The 25,717-nt window shown below is 40.4% G+C and overlaps 1 protein-coding gene across 3 annotated transcripts in view; it reads right to left on the bottom strand.

Moving 5' to 3' along the window:
- The window catches only part of FAM227B (family with sequence similarity 227 member B), a 98,952-nt gene that overhangs the window by 8,992 nt on the left and 64,243 nt on the right, over positions 1 to 25,717 (bottom strand). For all 3 annotated transcript variants that reach the window (XM_042474798.1, XM_042474797.1, XM_042474799.1), the window contains exons 11-13: positions 9,960 to 10,031; positions 1,762 to 1,820; positions 1,085 to 1,245 (exon numbers count right to left, since the gene is read on the bottom strand). In XM_042474798.1, the coding sequence (XP_042330732.1) occupies positions 1,085 to 1,245; positions 1,762 to 1,820; positions 9,960 to 10,031 (292 nt within the window). The remainder of the gene's footprint in view (positions 1 to 1,084; positions 1,246 to 1,761; positions 1,821 to 9,959; positions 10,032 to 25,717) is intronic.

The following is a 25,717-nucleotide window of genomic DNA, read 5'->3' on the forward strand; positions in this document are numbered from 1 at the left end:
TTGTCTGTGTCAGAACTAGTCAAACTCTCCCCACAGACACAGTAAATAAGGCTTCTGTGGATGATGAGTAAGCTGTTTATTTCTGCAGTCATAGAGGAATAGCAGTAGCTAGTAAGGCATCTTTGGACAGAACTAAAGAACAAGGACACATGCATCAAATAAAAGCATTTGAAAAGGTATGAGCTCCAGCTCACAAAAGTGGCGGGCTTACACATTTCACTATTCTCCAAACAGTTAGTTCTTCTCTGGTTGTTTTTCCTTCTTTCCCAGGGAAGGAAGGAAGTTTGCCTAGTTGTCCTAACCACAGAGCAGTTGATAACGGAGGCCTTTAGAAACCAAAAAGGAAAAACACTCTCACACATTCCTTTACCAAGCATTCAGCAAGCCCAATTAATACAAGCCTTCTCTCCGAAGCTGCCTTAAATAGTGTAGTTAACATACTCAAAATGTATAAGAGCATCCAACATTTTGCTATCTATACAATCATATAACTATTAATCTAACCAGCAACCCATTTTACCTCTTTCCTTATAACCATTATGTATTTTGCCCTATCAAGATAACACAAACAAGGTTTTATACACCATACCACCTAGCAGGAACAAACCATGCAAGTGCCAACCAACCTAGCAGCAGTCCTATATACAGCATCAAACTATCAGGTTTGGATCAAATGCATATTAGTTAGCACACATATCAGTTACACACCTGAAGTAAACCATCCATTATATTCTCAGCATCCCACAGCATATTTATATAAAGCAAAAACGTCAAAGTCTTACCTTCCAGTTGAAACTATATACATATAATATCACAGTTGGATCAAATACATGATACAGGTCTCCCCAGCACAATATAATGGCAGGATTAGCCCAATCCTGACGGTCTGCCATTACCAATTTTACCAGTCTTACCAATCTTCTCACTGAGGGATTTGTGAAAGTTGTAATAATTGAACTTTAATTGAATAATAATGCCCACCCACTCCTCATCTTCTAAATTAATAATTAAATTAAATAATTTTAGTACAAGTTTCAGAATTTTTCAACATGATATGACTAACTTTTTTCCCCAAAAAGGATATGGTATTTTGCAGATTTCACTGTGATTGATCCTATAAGCCCGAGTGTTTGATAGGGTATTGGAGATCCCGTGCATCTGAAGATAATACAGAACCAGTGGACTTTGGCCACCAAGGTTGAATAGCGAACGCTGGAAGTCCGGCCCATCCCCAATATAATGGGACTGTAGAGAAGATAGAATGAAGCTTTATTACAGACAATATATTGTAAATGAATAATAACATGCTATGGGGGAAAGGGAAAAAAAACTAGATTCTACTGTAATGAACTAATGACACATCCTGACTGAAACAAACCGCAACCACCTCATTGGAGAAAATCTGACAGGTTTTGGTATTGTGTCAACTGTACTTGATTTTCCAGGAAAGCAACTTGTTGGGCACAAGATGTAGGGATCTTTGTCAATGTTATGTTTTGCTTGATTTCTACCAGTAGTCATCATTAATCCTTCCCCCCCCCCCCATTGTCAATGCTGCCTGTTTTACTCTTCTCCGTTTACAGTTTGTTTCAGTCTTCTTGTTATAATCACTATATTCTTCTTCTAATAACATAGTTAGGTATGTAATTGAGTAAAAGGGAAAGAAAAATTGTGTCCCTTCCTTAATTTCAAAAGAAGAAAGCTGGGCACAGTATAGAATTGCACCTTCTGAATACTGACAAGTGCTGGTAGCAAACATACCTCTTTCGTTGTCTTCTGTGATTTTTTCCTTCGTACCTCCCTTTCTATCTGAAACCGCACTGCACAAAATACAAACATAAGTTCTGCTAATCATGTCATTTTATGGCTTCTATTTTCTTGTGATGCTTAGCTGACCTGTGGCTAGAAGCACAAACTGACTCTTGTTCTGCTCCTTAATGCACCCAGTCTTTTCAGTCCCCCAAAAGGAACAGCTGGAGTTGCAGCCAAGGCTTCTGCCATTCCATGCCACTATCAGGTGCTCAGCTATGTTCCACAGCCAATGAAGATTGGGGGATGTATAGGATCATAGAATCACATTTGACAAAATAACTATGAGGGCAGTGACTGACACCTGGAGGAGAATTTAAATGTGTGTGGGGTGGTTGAATAGTTAAGAAATCTTGGTAAGATAGCATAGTCCTAGGGTGGTCAGAGTCAAAACAAGTGTATACTTTCTGACAGGTGTATAGACATAGTTAAAACCCATGAATGTGGTTGCATGAGCCATCACCGTGCTTATCTCGTATGCAGACTCTACCTTTCGTGGTCCCAGTGTTACAACATTTTTATTTCTTCTTCTGTTTGTATGTTTGCAATATATTATTAATTTAATAAAATATGTTAAAAATCATTTTTAAAGACAAGGCACATTTTGGTTAAAGAGGCTATGGTTTCTCAGGGGCTTTTCCAGCTAGGTGGGACAAAGCAGCTTAACTGTTTTCATTTGCCTTGTCCAAGATGCCATTTTAGCTGCAACATCCATTCAGACCCTACAAGCCTATGAAGCAGAAGAAGATACAAAAAATGATGTAATATTACAGCCCTTCAGATAAAGAGAGAAACAAAATAATGTTATAGTCAGACATTCCCAAGTAATAGTCATAGGTCACCAAGTATATGCACAATTTTTTAACAGTTTAAGATATGGAGCCCATTTTATTTGGGGGCATGGTAGGAAATATAGTGAAGCAACCAAATTGCAATCATAAGGCCTTTATGCTGTTTTTCAAGAGGGCAGAACCTTCTATAAACTGAGAAAATATCAATGACCACCAACATCTCAAAACCTTTTAGAGAATTATTAAGGACTTTAAAGGAAGCTCTGGAGAAAAAAAGAGTCTGTTCTCCTTTTTAAATCTGTATGTTGGGGCACTCGCATGGCATGAACACAAGAGTGTTCTATGGAAATCAACAAAGGATGTCCTCCAGATAGTTCTACCTTACAGGCCTTGAAATGCAGGCATACCTATTTGTTATACCATGGTTTAGTAAAGTGGTTATGTCTTGGCTGGGTCCCAAACATACTATATATGTATGATCCTTCAAGTCACCTATCAACCTATGGTGATTTCATGAATTTCATAGGGTTTTCTTAGGCAAGGAATACCCAGGTGCTATAGGCTAGATTTCAGAGGGGGAAAACTGACAAAACCAGTCGAATCAAATCAAATCTGGAGGCACACAACAACACCAAATACACACACACACACACTTCTAACTACTGATTCCTTAAGCATATATGCATTTCCTTCATGTCATTAAAAATAAACAGTTATCTTTCTCCTGCACACTGACTTGGCTATATGCACACCTAAAACAGCGCACACCTAAAACAGCCTGTTTTGCTAACATACAAAGAGTTAACAGATGCTATGTCATGTGGTGCATGGAGATGAAATGCTATGTTTCTACAAATGACAGTCACTGAGGAAACAGTCGTTACAATAGTTTCACAGCACTAGGAACCAAAACTTTAAACAAATCCTACTTTCTTTTCTACATGTTTTCATAGAATAGATACCACTCAAAGACTGGCCCCTTAGCTGGTTTCCAAGGCTGTATTTACCTCTGCTGCACTTTCTACTACATTAATAATGATCTTGGCAGATAGATAATTTTGACTAGAGAAACTACAACAAATTGCACTTATCTTAAAAGAGACATTATTCAGATGGGATGCACCCTCGTCATTTTGTCCATAAAAGGTTTGCCCATATTGAACTCAGCAGTCTGAACTGTTCTGTGAACAGCAACAAACCAGGGGGAGGAAGGAATCACATCGGCTTTGTTTCAACGTTGTGCTTGCTTTGCAGCTGGGGTTCTGGTACAGGATATGTGGAACTGAATGCAGCCTCTTCTGCTCTTTCTCCCCATCAGTTCAGTGCTGCTGCTGCTGCCAGTTTTCTGATAATATTCTGTATAAGCTTCTTCAGAAGCTGGTTTGAGGCTCAGGGAGAAACTTTGGGTGTATCACCTATTTTCATGCATGATCCCTCAGTTATTCAGGCAGGATAAGATGAACAACTTTGACAGGTTTGGGATCATGTTTGACAAAGGTTCACTGCTTCAGCTTCCTCCACTGCTGTGATACCACATTTTGGTGGCATGAAGGGACCCAGTGTTAGGAATATTGCATTAAGGTGTGCTTTGGAACACAATATGGCCTCCGTGTGGACTGGAGTGTCCCTGATGGAATAATTGTTAAATTACATGTCCCTGTGGCTTCATCTAGCCCAGTGGTCCCCAAACATTTTCAGGCTGTCACCTTTTTTCTTCTTGGGTGACAAACCAAGCACCCCCCATTCCCAAAACAAACAGGTCAAATAATTCGGCTTCCGCTTTGGAGGCGTGACATTTAGGTGACAAATGCCAGGAAAAGCTGACCTAAATAGGATTTGGGCAGCTCCGCTCTGGGACCACTATCAGCAACTACTATCAGCAACTACCCAAAGCAGCAGCAAAATTATCTGTTCCTCACAGCCAACCCCACAGAGATTTCTGTGGAAGAGGCTGTGGCTGTCTGCCAGCAATGTCAGAAAGCTACTTGAAGCACTACCATGATCAAGACAAGTGCAAGTGCAGATGAGTTGGCACCAAGTACCACCGAGAGCTGCTCTTCCCACCCTCCTTTTTCCTTCCTCTATTCCTTTCATCCCTCACTCCACCAATTAGCACCATCATCCCCACTTCAGCCAGGTGTCTCCTGACACTGGGGGGGGGGGGGAAATATGGCAAGAGCATGGAGGAGGGAGTGGGAAGGGGGCTGATGGCACTGCATTGAGATGGTACTCACTATTGCTTCCTCATGCATATGTGTTCCATCCTACTCTTGCCCTGCCCCATTGTTGGTTCTTGTCAGCCTCTTTGCTTTCTCATGTGTGATCACAGGTGGTCCTGCAGCTGCAGCAGCTCCTGCTTCTCAAGGTGGCCTGGCTCATCTACTGGGGGCAAGCAGGAAGAGGCTCTCTTTCTGAGGACGGTGTCTTGAAAATCTCACTGTCTCTAGAAAGCTAGTGGGGGGTGATGGGGGGATGGCACAGCTCTTCAAAGACAAAGCTGCCTCACCATCTCCCAACTCTCTGCCATTCCCCCTTTTCCTCCCTGCCCCCTGGATCTTTCTACTGCCCCCAGTGGGGTGGTACCACCCACTTTTGAAATCACTGGTCTAGCCACACATGCACTACTGCTGCAATTCTTGTTGATGGAAAAGGCTCTAGGCAATTTTCTCCGGCTCAGCCCCTATTTTACAAGTAGCTCTATGATCTTGAATATTTTTAAATGTACCATTTGTTTGCCCACACCCTTTTCTAAGGGTTTACACAGATCTTACATGAACAACTGCAAAACAGGGAGAATGAAGTTAAATGAAGGACTATCTCCCCCATTAAAAGTTGATTCCTCGTGTTCAACATAGTTCTAGCAGTAGTCCCTTGTTTTTCCCCTTGCAATAATGAAAATAATTTGATTCTTTATGACCCTACAGTGCCAAAAGAGCCATCTGGCATATTGTCCCCCTTCAATATAGTATGGTTTATGGCTCTCCCATCATAGCAGCAACCTGTGCCTATAAGGATTTATTTGCTGATGTTGCCCATTGTGCTAAACAAGCTTCTCAGACTGGTGTAGTTTGGAGAAAAGAAGGTGTGGTTATATTTTTAAACAGCTGACATATAATGCCCTGAAAGTCTGGTGCCAGCATGCAAGACTACAGCTGCTAAGGATAAAGCAATTCTGTAAATGTGTAAGCATTTAGGGGTGTTTAGTGTGAGTGAAATGTCTACTACATTCCTCACCGCTATATGAAGCATGATGAAAACTCTAGAATTATGGATCACTCTTCTGGTGAATAAGTACAAACTGGGAATCTAGAAAGGTAGGGCTAAAAGACTTACATTCCATGAACCCACCAGCTCCCCAGGCTTGAGCCACCAGTGAGACTGTCATACAGCTCCTCCTGATCTGATGGTCCAAGAGGTTTTGGACCCTAGCTCTGAACACTTTTTACCATGCCAACAACTATCCAACATGCCAACAACTATCAGGTCAGAATGCACAGGGGAGCCATTTAAATCCACAAGCACCTAGACAACTTCAACAGGAAAGACAAAACCCTTAAAATGAACAAAGTTTGACTACCAGTCTTGAAAAACACCAAAATTAAGAGCCAGCAAAATGCAAATGAAAATCACCCAGGATCAGGGTTTCCCAGCAGACTCCATGCATATCCCCCTTGCCATTCAACAATAGAACAATACACAGATTAACATGTCAGGTTAAGAGCAAAAAACCATGGATTCTGGAAGTAGCTGTACATCATCAGGACTGCCAGGGGTATGGCATTTTCAACCAATGTAAACAAGCCCCAATTCTCACACCTGAGGTTAAACCCATTCAGCTAAGCAAGGGGGGAGAGCCTGTGGACCTCCAGATGCTGATGGATTGAAATTCCCATCATTGTTAACCTCTGGCCATGTTTTGTGGAACTGATGGGAGTTGGAGTCCAATGCCATTTGCCCTAAACTAAAGCTACCCTCTTAGACCACATGTTGAAATGTCAGCAAACCTTCAAAGGTTGCAGATCAGACATAAATATATTATTTTCTATAATTTACACGTTGGGTCCAGCTCCCTACTACTGCCATCTGTAACAGAGTAGAACCAAGCCCCAGATGAGGGAGGAAGGCAGTCGGCCAAACTAACCCAGTACAACAGCATCTTTTAACCCCTTCCGCCCAGCTATAGAAAGGAACAGACCACCACATTTCTATGGATTTTGTTCTGACTTTTAGGTCCCAACTCTACTGCTTTTTTACTAGTGTAATTTTGGTTTACAAAACATACATATATTATATGTGCACACATATATTATCCAGCTAATCCTTCCCTGTTTTGTCTGTTTTCTAAGGCATCAACATTGCCTTATAAAGGTACTGTATTCTTTCGAATTGCCTCCCCTTTCTGCATTAATTTGTTTTCTAGAAATTCCTCTGAAAATGTATTGTTAGAATATCAATATTGTTCCAGTATGCTTCTCATATATGTATATCATTTCCCATAAATTATCTTAAAGTCTTATAGGATCAGCAAGATCACTTTCTTTATTCAGTATGAAAACTGCAATTAATAATATTGTCAAATTGGAAAAAAGAGAGTCAGAGATCTGAACCAGCAGCAGATGTTAGAGAAGAATACTGATCCAATTATTACCTAGCATTGAAAGTACTGGGGAAATGCTCTGGAGGCCAGCAGTGACACTCAGACTGTCTGGGTGGCCTGCCTATCATTTCTGGCTGGTTGATCTTTGCTTCAGAACTCTCATTCCAAAGAAGGCACTCGGGGTCATAATGACATTGCAGGGGAGGGGAAGATATCTTAAAGAAAAATGCTGCTTTCCCTAAAAAATTCAACAGAAAGTTCTATCACATCTTTGTTCCCCCAAAACAGCATAGATCTGGGATCAATCCACATCAGCTTCTCTTTGCGGCTTTTGTGGTGTCCCCTCTATGGGACTCGGTTTTCACAGGCACAGAGGACCACATAGTTCCAGGAACCAAACTGCCCTCTATCTGCTTTTATGTAGCCTCTTTTCCCCACAAAGCCCTGTATATTTTAGAAACATGCTAAGGATAATCAGACTGGTAGGCCAACACATCTGGAGGGCATTGGGCTAGGAACGGCTAGCTGTTTGGCTGACAGGTAGAAGCTCTTCATTGTCAACTACTACGTGATCCTTTTAGTAGGAGATACTAGGGATTACAGAGTCAGTGTAATAGTTTGAGTTTGGGACTATAACTGTAGGGACCAGGGTTCAACTCACACTCAACCATGGAAACCATTGAGCAAATCACACTCTCACAGCCTCAGAAGAAGGTAAAGGAAAAACCGCTCTGAACAAATCTTGCCAAGAAAACTCTATGATAGGTTTGCCTTAGACTCGCTGTAAATCAGAAACAATTTGAAGGCACACAGCAACAGCAGACTAAAACAGATTAAAACTGGGCCCAACAATTATAACCCAGTTAGTCTGACATCAAGACCAGGAAAGATTCCAGAGCAGATAATTAAACAGAGAGCCTATGAACATTTAGAAGAGAATGTCATAATCACAAAAAGTCAGCATGGGTTTCTCAAAAACAATTCATGCCAAACTATTCTGATTTCTTTTCTTTCTTTTTTTTGGATAAAATCAGCAGGTTGGTAGATGAAGTGAATGCCATGGATATAGCATATCTTGATTTCAAGCTCTCCCATAATATTCCCACAAACAAGATAGTAAAAGGTTGGCTAGACAATGAGACTGTTTGATGGCTTTGTAACTGATTGACCAGCCAAACCCAAAGGGTGTTCAGCAATGGCTCCTCTTCATCCTGGAGAGAAGTGACCAGTGGGGTCCCACAGGATTCTGTCCTGGGCCCAGTACTATCTGACATCTTTATCAATGACTTGGGTGAAAGAATAGGAGACATGCTTATCAAATTTGCAGATGACACCAAATTAGGAGGAGTAGCTAATACCCCTGAGGACAGGATAAAGTTCAAAATTATTTTAATAGATTAGAAAGCTGGGCTAAAACTAATTTCAACAGGCAGAAATATAAGGTACTGCACTTAGGCAGAAAAAATGAAATGCATAGATGTAGGATGGGGGATACCTATCTTGACAACTGTACATTTGAAAGGGATCTAGGAATCCTAGTAGCCCACAAGTTCAACATGAGTCAACAGTGTAATGTGGCAGCTAAAGGTCCAATGTGATTCTAGGCCACATCAATAGAAATATAGTGTTAATATCAGTGATTCCCAAACTCTGGTCCTTCAGGTGTTTTAGACTCCCAGAATCCCAGACCTTTGCGAAGATGGCTGAGGCTTCTTGGAGCTGAAAGACCAAAGTTTAGGAATCACTGGTCTAGATCAAGGGAAATAATAGTGCCACTCTATTATGCTTTGGTCAGGCTTAACCTGATACTGGTTCCAGTTCTGGGCAGGAGGTGACTAAAATGGTGAAGGGTCTGGAAACCATGCCACAGAAGGAGAACTGGGTATATTTAGCCTGGAGAAGAGAAGGTGAAGAGATGATATGATAGCCCTGTTTAAATATTTGAAGGGCTGTCATATTGAGGATGGATCAAGCTTGTTTTTTTGCTGCTCCAGAGAATAGAATCTGAAGCACTGGATTCAAACTACTGGAAAAGAGATTCCACCTCAACATTAGCAGGACCTTCCGGACAGTGAGAGCTGTTTGATGGTGGAACACAGTCCCTTGGAGGATGGTGGAGTCTCTTTTGGAGGATTTTAAACAGAAGGTGGATGGCCATCTGTCAGGGATGCTTTGATTGAGAGTTCCTGCAAAGCAGAATGGGGTTGGACTGGATGGCCCTTGTGGTCTCTTCCAACTCTATGATTCTATGAGTCTATGTTTTTAATCTTATGTGTAATCTCTCTTTATGTTATGGTTAATTTTTTATGAAGTGGTTAACTGTATAAAATTAAAATAAAAAAGAGAGCTTCCAATTTAATACTACTAATCGACAGAAGAAAGGAGCTGAGACAATATAAAAATATATGTTTCTTGTAAGCATAGGATTGACTATACATTCTCCAGTGCTATCCCCCTGAAAGGAAGAAGGAATTAAATTCTGGGAATTCACAGAAAGCATCTTTTTTTAAAAATAAAAATAAAAATAAAAGCAACCTTAAACAAACATCCAGATCCCAATTACATTGTAAAGCATTAAAAAGTCTATAGTGTACTCTATAGAAACCACTCTATAGTAATTTACCCTTTGTAAAACTTTTCATGGTTTAATAGAAAGGATAGACAGGTGGCTTTTTTGAGTTCTTTTAGCAGTCAGCTGTGTATTCACTCAGCAACATTTTGAACACTCTAGAACTGAAAGGAATTTGGGACAGAAGACTTACCTGGCCCAATTGTTCCTTCCTTTATATGACCCTTGCGTTCCCGCTGAGTTTTGTCCAGGAGGTTGAAGAGTGCTGAAAAGCAAAACAGAAAACCATATCATACTTGTGCAAGAATGTTTGTTCTAGATTGCATGACTTCTTCTTTTTCCTGCTGTTTCCTCCCTATCTTCTTCTTCCTGCTTCTTTGCTGTGCATCATACTTGCCAACTGCTATCACAGCCACAACCATTGAATGAATAACTCACTGAAGAGAATAAGGGGGTTTGTAGGGAAGCAATATAACAAACATAAAATTCACCAGCCCTGATCATTCCCGGGAGAATGCCATAAAAATTGCACCACATTTCCTTGGGAGAAAACATTTAAGTCTTCCTCCTGAAAAATGTAATTTTGCATCATAATTTATTTGTATTTTCCCACCTCTCCAAATGGATCGAGGCAGGATTCCAATCTAAAAATTACATACAAACACATCAATAAAATACAATATCAGTGATAATTCCATTAAAAACTAACACATCATCACGGGACATTGGCAATAAAATTATACAATTAATTAATCTCTGGTTAGGATTCAGTCATATTGTCTTTGGGAAAAGCCACAGAATAATGTGGGCCTTCCCCTACATACACAGGAGAGGAGGTTAGAAAGGAATCACCGTATTGAAATGATTGCGAACTACACTTAAAAAGATAAAATACCATTAAAAGACGAAAAGCAATTAAAGCAGTTCAGTCTAAAACAATCTAGCACCTTCAGCCCAGTCTTTAAAAACTAAAACCTTCCATTTTAAATGCCTGCCCCATGACGGAAAGACAACAAGCAGTTCCTACCTAGGAAAGGAGTTCCAGAGTCTAGCGACAGCCACTGAAATGGTGCAAACTGTGTGTAAAATGTGTAAAAGTTTCAGAACACTTTTCAAAGGCAGCATTCAAAGGATGAGTGTGACCCTATCTGACACAGTCAGAATCCATATTCCCTTATCTGCCTTTCATCTGACCAGGAGCATCTCTGTCCTGCCTGGATTTGGCTTCAGTTTGTTTGCCCTCATCCAGGTGGATTGCTAGCCAAGAAAACTCATGCAATATAAACGAGTCAGTCTCAAAGGTGTTCCTTTGAGCATTAAAGCTAATGTTAAAATAAATCAGAGCTTTATTGTAGCAGAAAATAAAGCCAAAACGGAGCCAAAAAGTAGCAGGTTTCTCTGTGCCTTACCGCATGGCATCCTAGCACTTCATGGGAGAGGATTGTTAAAGTGATATGGCATGAAGAAAGCTGCTACTGTCTGGCTTCGTTTCAGCTTTGTTTTTTTCTGTGATAGCCTTCCTAGTTTCAAAGGTGCTTCACACCCCTTTGCCATTTCTTTATCATTGGAAGCAACTGGAGGGAAAATAAAAAGTGTTGGCCATGGACAACTAAAGGATAAAAATAACATACACACAATATCCCCTTCCACCTCATGTCCTGGTTGGCAGGAACCTGGCAAGTCTTCAGATCTGGAGATCAGATTCTATCTCTGAAGGATAGATCTGCCAGGAAGCATTTATTTATTTATTTATTTATTTATTTAGTGATATATGTTCTTGAAAAGCTAGCTATTTTGCTTTTCCTAGAATGTTATTCAAATTTAATCAAACAATCCTAAATATTTCTGCAGCAATGGAGTCAACTATAACTAATTTTGCTGACTTTACTTAGGATTTTTAAAGGTTTAGGAACAGCATATCTTTCAAGCATATTCCGCCTAACTCAGCCAGACCTTTTGGTCTGATTTGGAAGGACTTCTCGTGATAAAACTGCTTAGAGAGGACAAGCTTGTGCCAAAGATATCTTCCAGGACCTCAGTCTTCCATCAACCCACTATGGAGTTTATTGCCTCTAAAAAAAGATCACGAAAAGCTCCAAACTGGCTGTCCACACCAGAAAATAGTTTAGAAGGAGCCAAGATATTTTTTTTTTTCAGCAAAAAGCCTTCCAGATTTGAGGAGCACACAGAATAATGAAGACTGGGATCCCTACTGGGATATGAGGTTTTGTAACACATTTTTGGCCAGAAAGAACATCTGATTTGATTCCATGATTTAAGTAGTAGCGTTTGGAGAAGGTATGTGTTTGAGCTTCAAACAGCTGAGCAGAGGTTTTGTCTGATGAAAACATCCCTTGGACTCCACAGGGATTCTATTTCTTCAAGTTAATTAATTAGCACACTTTCATTCCACAATAGAGAAAAATACTAGTCTTTCCATGTTATCTTGATCACTGTGTTATTGGGCTAGATGCAGTGCATATGAGCATTTTTCAATAATAAATATCCAAAAATAAATATCCAAATACAATTACTAATATTTTAAACAAAGTGTACTTTGAATCAAGCTTCACAAGAGCCACATCATCTATTTTGACAGCACTAATTGTAGAGAAATTGGTGTGGGGTATCTGTATCTATTTCTGAGTTCCTCCTAGTATCTGTCACATACATGGTTTGACCTCTTTTATGTAGATAGATTGAGATATAGAACCTATTTCGTCTCCTACACATTGATCCTGAACCAAAGGAACATGATGTAGCATCCCAATGACTTATGTGGTCCAACAAGAGACAAAATACAGGAACAGACTGAAAAATATTTGCTGGACTATACCATTTCCAGCTGCACAGAAGGAACCAATTTTAAAACATTCTCTCTTACTTGAACAACATCAGCCAGGCTTACCTTGATGCTGCCTGGAGGGGTGCTGTCGTACCAGGCATCATTGGGACCAGTGCTGAGGGTTTGGTAGAGCTGCTGAGAGGCTCTTGGCATCCCTATATAAACTTGCAATGATTTGGGGGCAAGATCTCCCCCCAAGTCTTGCTAGAAATCCTGTGGAACTGCAAATCCTGCAAGATTTCAGCTGAGACTTCACAGGCTTATATAAACCTGCAGATGGAGGTTGGCCATTTTTGGCCTGGCCTCTGAGTGACCTACCCACTCACTCTTTATTGTGTTGCTGTATTTCACATATCCCTAGGCTTTAGATGGTCACCTTTGGAGGCTGAGAAGGAATTTCCCCATGTTATTGGAGCATGAGTTTTTCACCTTCTGTTTGGGAATTGTACTTTCTCATGCCTTATCAGTAGTGCTGAAGATATCAGCACAACTAAAAGCAACAGGGGTGTCTGTATTTGCACCTTGACGTATAAATACAATTTTATACATAACTAAAAAAGAGATTGTGGCAGAGGACCTATTTGTTTACATCTAGCAAGTGGAGGGTGCACTTAGAATCAGAGAATCATAGCATTTTTAAAAAAATAAAATAACATTTCTTAAAATAAAAGTGGTATTTCCCCTCTAGACGAGAAGTGTACCTATCCCATGGTCGGTCTGCCCCAGAAGGCTGATGAAATTGAGGATTCTGGAGACACGCTTTTCTAAGTCTTGGATAAAAGCAGCTAAGGAGAGGACCTAAACACCTGTGGTATAAAAGTTTATGGAAATCCGAAAACCCCACATCTCTGTGATAATGAGGGCAGCAAAGAAAAATTACTTCACTAGCATCTTTGTGTCAGTGTAATAACATTGTTCAGTTGAGGTTTTTCATGGGCTTCTTTAGTATTGGCCAGTTGAGGAAAGTGGATGACCTAGCAGTTGTCAGTAATGCTTGACCTCTTCAGTGAGTGCTTGATTTGTAGCCCATAATGGCACTGGGTTTTTAAAAGAGGGGCTGGGTATTTTCCTGTAGGAATGTAAAAATGCCTGAGAATTTCAAATCCCTCTGTTCTGATGCCTAGTGACTGTTTAAAACACATCCTGCTGTGCCACCCAGCGTGGCCACTGAAGGTAAGCATCACTCATTCCCAGGTCAGAACAAGACACCAGATGTGGCCAATGCTGGGTGCCTCGTTCCAAATTCAGAGTGAGTGATGTGCCACAGTGGTGGCTGTGCTGGGCGGCACAATGGTATGCACATGCAAACAGCCACCCAGCATTAGAACAGAGTGCCCCAGTTTACGAGGGGATATTGGGGCAATTTTATGATTCTATTATGATTCTAATTCTGGAGGCAGTCCTGGCCCCAAGTATTCTGCCCCATGCAGACAGTCACCTGCCAATTTATGGCGACCCCACGGATGTTATAGAGTTTTCTTAGGCAAGGTATACTCAGAGTTGGTTTTGCTACTTCCTTCCTCTGAAATACAGCTTTCAGTTCAACGCCAGTATAAATGGTGTCCTAAAATCTTGCCAAGAAAACCCCATGATAGGGTTGCTATGAGTTAGAAATGACTTGAAGGTATACAACAACAAGTCCTATACGGCCTAAATAGATTATCAGGAGTCATTGCAAGCCCAATGGGCCTACTCTGAACTAAGTACTGTAAAAGCATAGCCAAAGGGCTTCACCATAGTTAACAACTACAATAAGATGCAGGAATCACTGATTGCCCTAAATTGTTCTCTTATGTCAATGTATCCAAATATCTGTTATTAAAGCTCTTTGTGAGTTTTATCTACAGAATCCACTGGCCTATACCATTAGCACATTTCTAAAAACAGTGGAAGAAACAGTTTTAAATTACCAAAAGTTGCATCATTATGGATTATTGTTTTACCATTGCTAGCTCTCTCTAATATGATGTTGCTCCCGGAGGAAAACTAATTAAAATAGAAACCAGATGTGCTTTCCATGACCAGACTGAAAAAAAGAAATGATAAACAACTATAGAAAATCAATTCAAATAAAAAGAATGCCCCCAGGATATTTGTAGAAACTTGGGGTGGCAGTAGAGACTATGTAAGTCTTTTAGAAGGGGGAGAAGGCTTTTGAAATAGTTTAAAATAAAACTTTCCACATCCACTCTTAAACATGAGAGTATGGCTGAGACCACCAACATTCTCAGCAACAATTTTTGATTGTACTGTAAGAGCCATATCAGGTTAAGAATAAATGTAAAGGTTACTATAATGAATGCTTAAAGAAGTTCTGTGAAATACCCATGAAGAAAAAAATCCAGATTGGAGGCTTGAAAGATAAAGCTGAAGAAAAGTAAAAAGCATTATATTACTGATTTAAACTGTGTTAGCAGTGTGGGTCAATCTGTGGACTTGACTATATATTTTTCAATAAGAAAGAGAAAAGACATGCTCTCTGACTGCCCTGATTTGTCAGGGAAAGTCCTGATTAATCGTATATTGTCCCACTTTTTCAGCTGCTATTAAAATGTTGCAGCTTCTGTCTTTGTTCTCACATTACTTCAGTGGCTATAAATTGAGTTCAAAGTGCAAATGTAATTTAATTAATTTATTCAGTTTATACCCCTGACATGATACCCATGCCCTCAATTAACTCAGTACGGGAGAGAAGAGAAACCAAAATCTTGCCCTTCCCAGTAGGCTCAGACAAAATCAAACTGCTGCAGCCTATCCTAGCTTAGGCAGAAAAAAATGAAATGTACAGATGGGAGACACTTGGCTAGACAACTGTTCATGTTAAAGGGATCTAGAAATCTTAGTAGCCCACAAGCTGAACATGAGTCAACAGTGTTTGTGGCAGCTCATAAAGCCAATATAATTCTAGGCTTCTTCAATAGAAATCTAGTGTCTAGATCAAGGGAAGCAATAGTGCCACTCTATTCTATTTTGGTCAGGTGTCACCTGGAATACTGTGTCCAATTCTGGGCACCACAATTTAAGAAGGATGTTGACAAGCTGGAACGTGTCCAGAGGAGGAAGACTAAAATGGTGAAAGGTCTGGAAGAAAGGCATAGGGTTTTCTGGGGCTGAGTGTGCGTCACTCGCCCAAGATTGTCCAATGAGTTTCCATGGCTGAGCAGGGAACTGAACCCTGATCTTCAGACTTGTAGTGCAACGCTGAAACCACTGCACCACACTGGCTCTTTTCTGCAGCCATATTAATAATAATCTTCACTACAAGCTGAAAGTAACACATGAGTATATCTGATACTGGTTGCTTGTTGGTATGATGTTGTTGACCTTTTGGTCAGTTTTTAACTTGTATGTTTGTTTGTTGTTGCTTTTTGTTCTGTTTTTTAAATATTGCATTGAATTTAATACTTTTTTAAGGAGGGGAGGGTACCAGGGATTTTATATGTTTTGTATTTTTAACTTTGTTAGCCGCCCCGATTGTTCTCAGAGGGGCGGGATACAAATAAATTTTATTATTATTATTATTATTATTATTATTATTATTGAGGAGTGCTGCTAAACACCCAGGGATTCCAGATTGCTGCCCAAACGTTAATTTTGAATTTTAAAGTTTTGAAATGTTCTCAAGTTTCTAGAGAGATATTAGTCACAACTGTGTAACATCTTGCCTGATGAAGAAGCCCATGGAGCTTTGAAAGCTTGCAACAAGTATATTATGCATTTTGGTTGGCCAATAAAGGTATCACTGATGGATTTGTGTTTGTAACTGTTAATAGCATATTGAAGCTATCCCTCTCCATGCAGCTAACTAGGAGACATCTATCCTTCTACCTAAGTCAGGGAAAGGCATGGCAGCTGTCTCACCCATACAGAAGAATACTCATCTAGGCAGCATTCAATACATCCTATCATGCTTATTAATCATTTTAAATAGTATAAGATGCACAACAGGAGCATCTGTGATAGCAAGACATTTTACTTCAGGTATGCATTCAGAATTCTTTTGAATCCCAAGCCTTAGAATATCACAGTCCAAAATGTTAGTTTTTTTTTTGGGGGGGGCAGAAATGGGACCCTGCTCCTGACTCACTCCTGCCCATTACAAAATACACACTATGAATACCATACTGTGCTATCAACATACTTCGTATGTTGTATGTAACCTTTGTATTACACTGCAAGGAACTATAAACATTTTTAGAGAAAGCAGCATAAAATGTCGTTGCTGAGTGGGAGAAATCCCACTTCTCAGTTCTTGCTTAAAAGAGAAAATATTTTGCTGGAGTCTTCTTTCTGCTGACCAGGCACATGCTTCCAATTTCTCCCTTTATCTGAGCAGTAATTATTGCCAAAGAACAATAGATGATTGCTTATGGACCCCCATCTTAAAATGCTGGCAATAGGTTGAATTTCCGCCATCTCAAAAACCACACTCTACATGCCAATGTCTAAGGAAAATGTTTACCCTTGTGTTAGAGAAGAGCATTCACTAATTTCACAGTAAAATGGATCTTAGTGTGGTTTTATGGCACAGGCGCCCCTCAGACGCCCGTGTCATAAAATTTCGAAAAATCTATGCAACAGATCAGTTCAGACAACTAACAAGAGCTATCTGCCCCTTTCCCCAACAGCCTGCTAAGCAAGAAGGAATGGAGGGGGGGGTGCCAATGCACACATTTTAGTTATGGCTCAGTGCCATAACTACTCAGTGCCAGCCTGCTCCACTGCATAAAAGTGTCTTGTGGAGAAAAGGTCTTCACCCCTGCATTAATGAAACATTTACCCCCAAAGTGGGCAATACATAACAAAGAAAGGGGGTGGGGGAGTATCCCAACAAATATCGTACAGTTAGTCAGACATAAATACCAGGAAAGATTCTAGAACAATAGCAAACAAGCAATAGCAAGTACATTTCTATACAGCTTATCAGTGCACTTAAGCACTCTCTAAGCGGTTTACAATGTGTAAGGTAATTGCCCCCAACAACCTGGGTACTCATTTTAGCAACCTTGGAAGTATGCAAGCCTGAGTCGAGCTCAAGTCCCTGAGCAGGTATTGAACTCACAGCCTTTTGATTTATTTATTTATTTATTTATTTATTTATTTAGTGCTGTAGATTTACAGGTTTGTGAGTGAATGGCTGCGGTACTGGCACTTAACCACTGTGCCACCAGGACTCTTAGAACAAATCATTAAACAGAGAGTCTGTGAACATTTAGAAGGGAATGTCATAATCACAAAAGGTCAACATGGCTTTCAGAGAAACAAGTCATACCAGACTAATCTAATCTCTTTTTTTGATCAAATCACCATCTTGGTAGATAAAGGGAATGCTGTGGATATAGAATATCTTGATTTCAGTAAGGTCCTTGACAGGGCTCAACCCATGATATTCTTGCAAACAATCTAGTAGAATGCGGGCTATGCAATACAACTGTTAGTTGGATTTGGAATTGGTTGACCAGCTGAACCGAAAGGGTGCTCAGCAATGGCCATCTGTCGCAAATGCTTTGATTGTTTATTCCTGCATGGTAGGGGGTTGGACTTGATGGCCCTTGAGGTCTTCGCCAACTCTGTGACTCCATGATTCTATGGAAATTTGCAAATTACTAATTGCTGCAAGTCCATATCACGGACTAGTCTGAAAACCAAACAGATGATTGTAATTTTTGTGCCAAAATATTTATTATGAAATGTGTCTTGAAAAAAACATTTCACTAGCAATCACTGAAATTCTGTGGTATGCTCAGTAAATATGAATATTAGATTTTGATGCATAAGACAGGGAAGCTGTCTGTTGCCAGAGTCTAAGGAATTCATGATGGAAAAAGTAGCACTGTGGGCTGGACACTTTGTCCATCTTGGAAAAAGCAAAACCTCATTTTAAACTTCAAGACTGCAAAATTTCTTCATCCCCCCCCTCCACCGCTGGCAAGGAAATGGTTGCATTGATGGAGAACAATCAGTGCTTAACTGTCTTATCCACCTCTGTTGGATGGAGACCTGCCAAAATGGCTGGAATGGTATATCCCAATTGTAAATGTTTATTACTTATTGGCTTTGTCCAACTCCATCGTCTCCATTGCTCTGACCACTTAAGAGCTATTATCAGACCCCCAAAGGTAAATTCACCTCTACCGTTTTGAAAACACATGTTGAAGTTGTGTGCTCCACCCAGAGGTGTACCTTTCACTCTTAGGAGTTTACTGCATTGCTAAAAAACCCAACTTACCCCTGCTGCATTGACGTCTTTTGGGATGCAGGCAGTTATTATCATACACAAAATGCTGCTGATGTCGCGGGCCGAGTGCAGCTTGGCTAACTTTCGGCTAGAAACGTGCTCAGTTGGCCAAAATGCAAAGCTGGGAGCTTCCCAGTTTTGAAAAGAGGCTGGCTGAGCACAGCTTCTAGTTGGAAGTTAGCTGGGCTGCACTTGGCTTGTGGCATCAGCAGCATTTTGCATATGATAATACCTGACTTTTTCCTGAAAGGAGACTTCAACATGGCAGGGGTAAGTCAGATTTTTTAAGCAATGCAGCAAAGTCCTTAGAAAACCTTCCCACAAGTTAGAAAGACAGAGGCACACAGAGAGAATCTCTCACTCTTTGACCTGCTGCTCCAATTCCCATGTCAGAGGATGAGAAATCCATGTGTGTGTTTTACTTTGTAAACCCCGCTAAGCATAGCTATACGCCTCTAGGCCTGCTTAGATTGGTTTTTAGGTTCCATGCTACTTTGCCTTCTTTTACTTTGAGAAACAGCTCACATTTGAGTATAGCTGTTCTGTTGGTTTCTGCTGCTTTCTTTTTCTGACACTTTAAATAAATAATTGTTTTTGCTGCAAAATCAGCTTATCCTTATACCTCATTTTTACTTGGGATCATTTTGGTCATTTTTTAAAAAGCCATCTTCCTGAAAGATCCTGCAGAAAACTAGTGCTTAAGAGCTCCCTCCCCAAAAAACAGTGTACTGCTCTTAACAATCCCAAGAATGTGCTGTTTCATTGACCCATTTAAAATACATTCAACAAATAACTGCTCTAAACACCTGGGGCACATGTTTAGGAATATTTTACCCACTGTTTGTGGGTATAACAATTCATACCATTAGAGCACTGAAGGAATTATATGATAAGAATCAGATTAATACAGTGCAGGGGCAATATGTAACAGCTTGGTGCAGTGGTTTGAACATTTGACTATGATTCTCGAGACCAGGGTTTGATTCCCCACTCAGCCACGGAAACTCACTGGGTGACCTTGGGTAAACCGCACACTTTCAGCTCCAGAAATGCCTTGAAGGTATGGAACAACAACAAACGTAAGGAGAGTACCAGTGAGACTCAGTTTTCTGTTCTACTGATGACAACTAGGAGGGCAGGACAAAATATTCATGTAAGCAAGAGAAAGGGAGGCACTTGCTGCAAAGTGTAATAGTGACTGCCTCCCACATCTCCATTAATCTTTGTGTAAGTCAGCTGTGTTACTCTTAGGCATGTTACAAACATTCATTGCAATTTGATAAACATGTGGAATTTTGTTTTCTCGCCCCATTTAAATTTTTATTAACAAGTTGAGAAAGTTGCCATCTCCTTGAGTTATTTTATTTATTTATTTCATTTTTATAGCAATAGTGATAGCAAGCAGATTTCTCTACTGCTTATCAGTGAACTAACACTCCCAAAGCAGCTTACAATGTGTAAGCAATTGCCCCAATTACCAATCTATGAACAGATGGAAGGCTGAGGCCTGAAACAGACGGGCTGAAAAACACGGTTTCCAGGTGTGTTCAGGGCATAGAATTTAGATGACGCATGCCCAAACATGGAGGGAAACTGCAGTGGACCTGCATCTTTCCCCAAAAACCAGCCAAAAATGAGCAGTAAAATATTGCTCCTTTTGCTGACGCAGTTCATAACTATGGTGGCAGCCTGGATTGGGGCTGTGTGTGTGTGGTTGCCATGTCCCTGGTGCAAAGTACGCCAGCGTGGCTGCAGAACACATTTTTCTGGCCCCTCAGTTTCAGGCCTCAGTGGACCCTCCTCTAGGATCGAACTTAACAATGTTGTATGGCTACAGTACCAGCATTTAACCTCTGTGTCACCTTTTTATGCCACCTTTCTTGCAAAAAGAAGGCTGTCTCTCATGTCCTCGCCAAGCAAGCCTGTGATGGTGGCAGACCGAGAGAAAGCCTTCACCTGAAGATCTTAGGGCTCTAGCAGGGCTAGGCCTGAGCATTTTCAGATACTTCATTTTGAAATGACCTGATGAGAAAAGACTGTCCATTTGAAATTCGTTCTGAATGGTTTTATGGCTTCAAGTACTAAATTGTGCATTTAAGCAGCAGGAGTGCAATTCACACTCTCTCCATGGTTGTTGTGGTGTGCTTTCAAGTCATTTCTGACTTATGGCAACCCTAAGCCATATAGCAGGGTTTTCCTGGCAAAAATTGTTCAGAAGGAGCTTGTCTTTGTTTTCTGCTGAGGCTTGGAGAGTGTGACTTGCCCAGTGTCACACAGCGGGTTTCTCTGGTCTAACTTGCCTGATGGTTTTTAGGGCCATCTTAGGTCATAAGCTCCAGATGTTGAAAAATGTGTTTGTCTGTGACTTCAAGCATACAGCTTCCATGATCCAGATGTTGTTGGACTGCAGCTCCCAGGATTTCTCAGCATTGGCTACACCAGGATGCTGCGACTTGTAGTCCAACAATAACTGGAGGGCCATATGTTATAATAAAACAACACAGTGGCCCAAAGGTAGCTTTAAAATAGCTGAATAATTGAATGGGACATCTGTATTCTCTGTTCAGTTTAGAAAGGAATACATGGGCTTGGATTAAGTCCAATAATCCTGTAAGGTAGGCCTGGGGAACCCAGATCTTTCCACCTGAAGTCCACTGGACTTTATTTTCTATGTGTGCTAACTGTCAATAAAGCCATTCAGAACATCAAATTTCAAATGGAAATTCCCATCCCCCTGTGTGAGAGATGAAACATTTTAATTTTCTCATACTTCACCTGAGGGGAGAACAGTAAATATATTCCCCACCCTTCTCCAGGGACAGCTATTTCTATTCTAGTTACAGTAACACCCTTCTACCTTCCAACAGCTGAGAGATGCCAGTGAATAAGTACCATACTTTGCCCTGGCAATATCTGAAATAGTGCCCTGAGAAGCATGTATATATTTGGTCATGTTCCTCCACAATTCTACTGATCGTCCCCTCAGTTCTTCCATTCTATAGATTTAGTTCTATGTTTCTATGATTCCAGAGAGGGCTGGGGAGGGAGGGTAAACATATTTTCCAAGGAGCAAATTGAAACCAGTAATCTCCTAAATATGTTTTGAATGCTTTACCAGACAACACTGGAGGTGTCTTTTGGCTCTACCTGTGGATGCTGCTTTCACTGTTTCTTGTATGTTGGGGATATGTGCAATAGGCACAGCCTGGCTCAATTGGCATGAATTGGCACCCTCTGTTTTTGCACGGCATGATTTCTGACTGATGGGCACTGCTTATGTTTTCAGGGATACTTTTGGCATGCCTGACATTTTAATGCAGTTTTATATTTTCCACTGTTTTACTTTGCCCCACCTTTGTTGTGAACACAAATTGAATATGGTGGCCATTCTGTTTTCCAACTGATGGTATTCTCTAATGTGAGCTAAGGATTGTTCTGCTGAAGTCTTTAAAAGATCAGAGCTGAAAGAGCACTAAGAATATACTGCTCTGCAGTTTACCAAAATGATTTCTTTTCCAGAGCTGCAAGAAAACACATGTGAAACATTTATAATGAGAGCATGAGTATCTCCAGGTTTCTGGAAATGAAATAAAACATCAGGTAAAGTGTAGTAATTTATTTTGATGTTCGAGAAAATAAACAATCCAAGCATGCATGGGGAAAGGGTGATCTTATAATTTTGCAAATAATACTTTATTTCCAGTCATAAGGCCAATCTAAAGAGTATTGCAGATACAGTATAGCCAGGCCCTGAATTAGAAGTCCATGCTTACATATGTTACTAGTACGGAAAATGTTTATAGGACCCATGGTGCCAAAATTGCATGAGATAAATACCTAACCATAATAAAGAGGAGAGAGCCAGAGTACTGTAGTGCTTTGAGCACTGGACTATAACTCTGGATACTAGGGTTCAAATCTTCACTCAGCCATGGAAACCCAATGGGAGCCCTTGGGCATGTCACACTTTCTCAGCCTCAGAGGAAGGGAAATGCAAACCACCTCTGAAAAAATCTTGCCAAGAAAACCCCATGATAGGTTGACCTTAGAGTTGCCATAGGTTGGGAATGACTTGAAGGCACACAACAACATCATAAAGAGAAACTAAAAAAATAAAATTGTATAAGGGAAAGACTGAAAAGAAATAAAATAATTTGGTAATTATAGAGGTAAGTGATTTAAGAATACAAACATACCCTAATTCTTAAAGTCAGCATAATGGCTTAAATCAATAAAATGGCAACTGAGGAAAGGAAAAGGACATTCTCTCCAATAGTAGAGCAGGAAAATCCACCAATTGTGGACTGTTGTCTTCCATTTTTAAAAAAATAAAGACTAGTTCAATAAAATACAGTATTAAGCTTAAAAACATCAAAGTATTTTCCTACATTCCTGACTTTATTCTATATAAAAACACAAAGAACTCTAGATTAGATCATTCCATCTCTTTAGGATGAAAGGAGTTTAGACGGATGTTTGCCAACACACTATGCTCTATGACCTGTGAAACACAGAACTGACTTCAGGTTTGAGAATGACAGGCCCTGATGCAAAATCACTTTATTTTATTTAAAAACATGCAGCACTTTAGTAACTGACAAGGCATTTAGCTCAGATACTCTGTGATCTCTTGACAGGAAAGATGAATTGTAATTCAAAGATTGGCCTATTGATGGGAGATGACAATAAGGGTATTCAAATACTGTATGAGAAACCAATTATAATGGGAGAATTAAGACGAGGGAACCATTTCAAATTGTAATTATAAAAATTATTTAGAAAAATATTTATTTTTTTGGTTCAAAATGGTAGTTGAGGATGTGGCTTTCAAATTGTATTAGAAGATTAGTACTTCTGGACACATGGTTCTTACTATTAGATAGGTCTCTTCAGTGCTGCTTTGATTATTCTTTGCTGGTGTGGAGACATCAAACTTCCTGAATTGCAGAACAGTAAAGGAAAGAATTTTTCCTAAACCTTAACTACTTGTTCTGGCAGGTGACCCTGTTGAAGCCCTGGCTGATTTCTGGAATAGGAAAATGACCATGGCAGTGGATATGATTGCTTTCATGTGCACAGAATGGAGCCAGGTGAGCACCCTGGTTTACCAAGGAGCTGATGGTGCTGAAATGAATGGGATGGAAACTAAAGCTACAATGTCAGAAGACTCAGAATGAGTCCAACCAAACGCAGGCTAGAATTCATGGAAAGTCGATGCTGTGGCAGTGATGGCAGCGAAGAAATCCACAGTGTCATCCAGTGGCATTGTCTAGAATGGTTAGGGGCCTTCTGCATTTTGCCCCGCAAGAGCAGTATATAAACTATTGGGTATCCCATTGCGTCATACGTGGGTGCAATTTATGCGGCTTTCAGCATACTCTGAAAGCTGCGCCGGAAGAAGTAATGGGGTGCACACCCATGGCGCATGTGCTGTGCCGTGGGCAAGAGCCCTGTTATTTTTAATGGGGCTCCAGCATACACAGGATTTCCCTTATGCAGGTAGGGTCCGCAATGGATCTCCTGCATAAGGGAAGGGCCCCCTGTAAATGTTACATGATTTTAAACTCAGTAGAATAGGTTTTTTTCCTTTCTTTTTTTTAATTTTTATATATATTGAGAAGCAGATCCACTTAAGAATAATTAATAATTTATAGAATGGTGTGATAGGATGAGATACATATTAACTAAAGGGGTGGGGTGTTATCAGTACGCTGACAACATCCAAATATACTTCTCCATGTCTTGGTCAGCAACTTTGATGACAGATGGCATTTCTCCTCTCAATCGGTGTCTTGAAGCGGTAATGGACTGGATGAGGAAAAACAACCTCAAGTTGAATCCAGACAAAACGGAGGTACTTACAGTAGGGACCCCCAAACCAGGTATCAGGTTACAACCTCCAATCCTGGACAGGGCCATGCTCTCCTCAAAGGACTGTGATCGCAGTCTGTGGGTGCTCCTAGATTTGTTGCTTCACACAACAAATCAGGTGAATGCAATGGTCAGGAGCGCCTGTAATCAGCTTTGGCTGATATGCCAGCTGTGCCCTTTCCTGGAAATAAGGGACCTAGAAACTGTAGTACATGCATTGGTAACTTCACGACTCAATTTCTGTAATGCACTCTACATGGGGCTACCCTTGTACTTAGTCCAGAAACTCCAACTGGTACAAAACATGGTAGCCAGGTTAGTCACCGGAAAAGCTAGGAGTGACCAGATAACATCTATCCTAAAATCACTTCACTGTCTGCCTATTAGTTTCCGGGCGCAATACAAGGTGTTGGTTATTACCTTTAAAGTCCTACATGCCTTGGGTCCAACCTATTTAAGGGATCGCCTACTTCCATACAATCCACCCTGCACACTCACATCCTCTGGGAGGAATCTGTTGCAGTCTTTAAAGAGCAGATTAGCTGCAACCTCCCAGAGGGCCTTTTCTGCAACTGCTCCCAGACTCTGGAATGTCCTGCCAGATGAGATCCATCAAATTACCAACTTAGAGAGCTTCAAAAAAGCTGTCAAGACAGATCTCTCCTGGCAGGCCTTTCCTGAATAAAATTCCTTGACCACAGAATGATACTCCATCACACCATGATTACCACTACCCTGCCCACATTATGCTATTATTAATAGATTGAAAACTCTTTTAATTGTAATATATTTAATTCTTTTTTAAGGGGAGGGGATTGTAATTTTATTTTATTTTTTAATATTTTTGTTTTATTTTTTTAAAAAAATATGACATTTTTATAATTTTCAAAGTTTCCATTGGAATTGTAATGTTATGTACAATATTGTATATGGATGTTTTAGTTGGTAGCCGCCTTGATTGTTTTGCTACAGAAAAGCAGGATAGAAATGAAAGTTT

The sequence above is a fragment of the Sceloporus undulatus genome, chromosome 6, assembly GCF_019175285.1.
Source record: "Sceloporus undulatus isolate JIND9_A2432 ecotype Alabama chromosome 6, SceUnd_v1.1, whole genome shotgun sequence".
NCBI lineage: Eukaryota > Metazoa > Chordata > Lepidosauria > Squamata > Phrynosomatidae > Sceloporus > Sceloporus undulatus.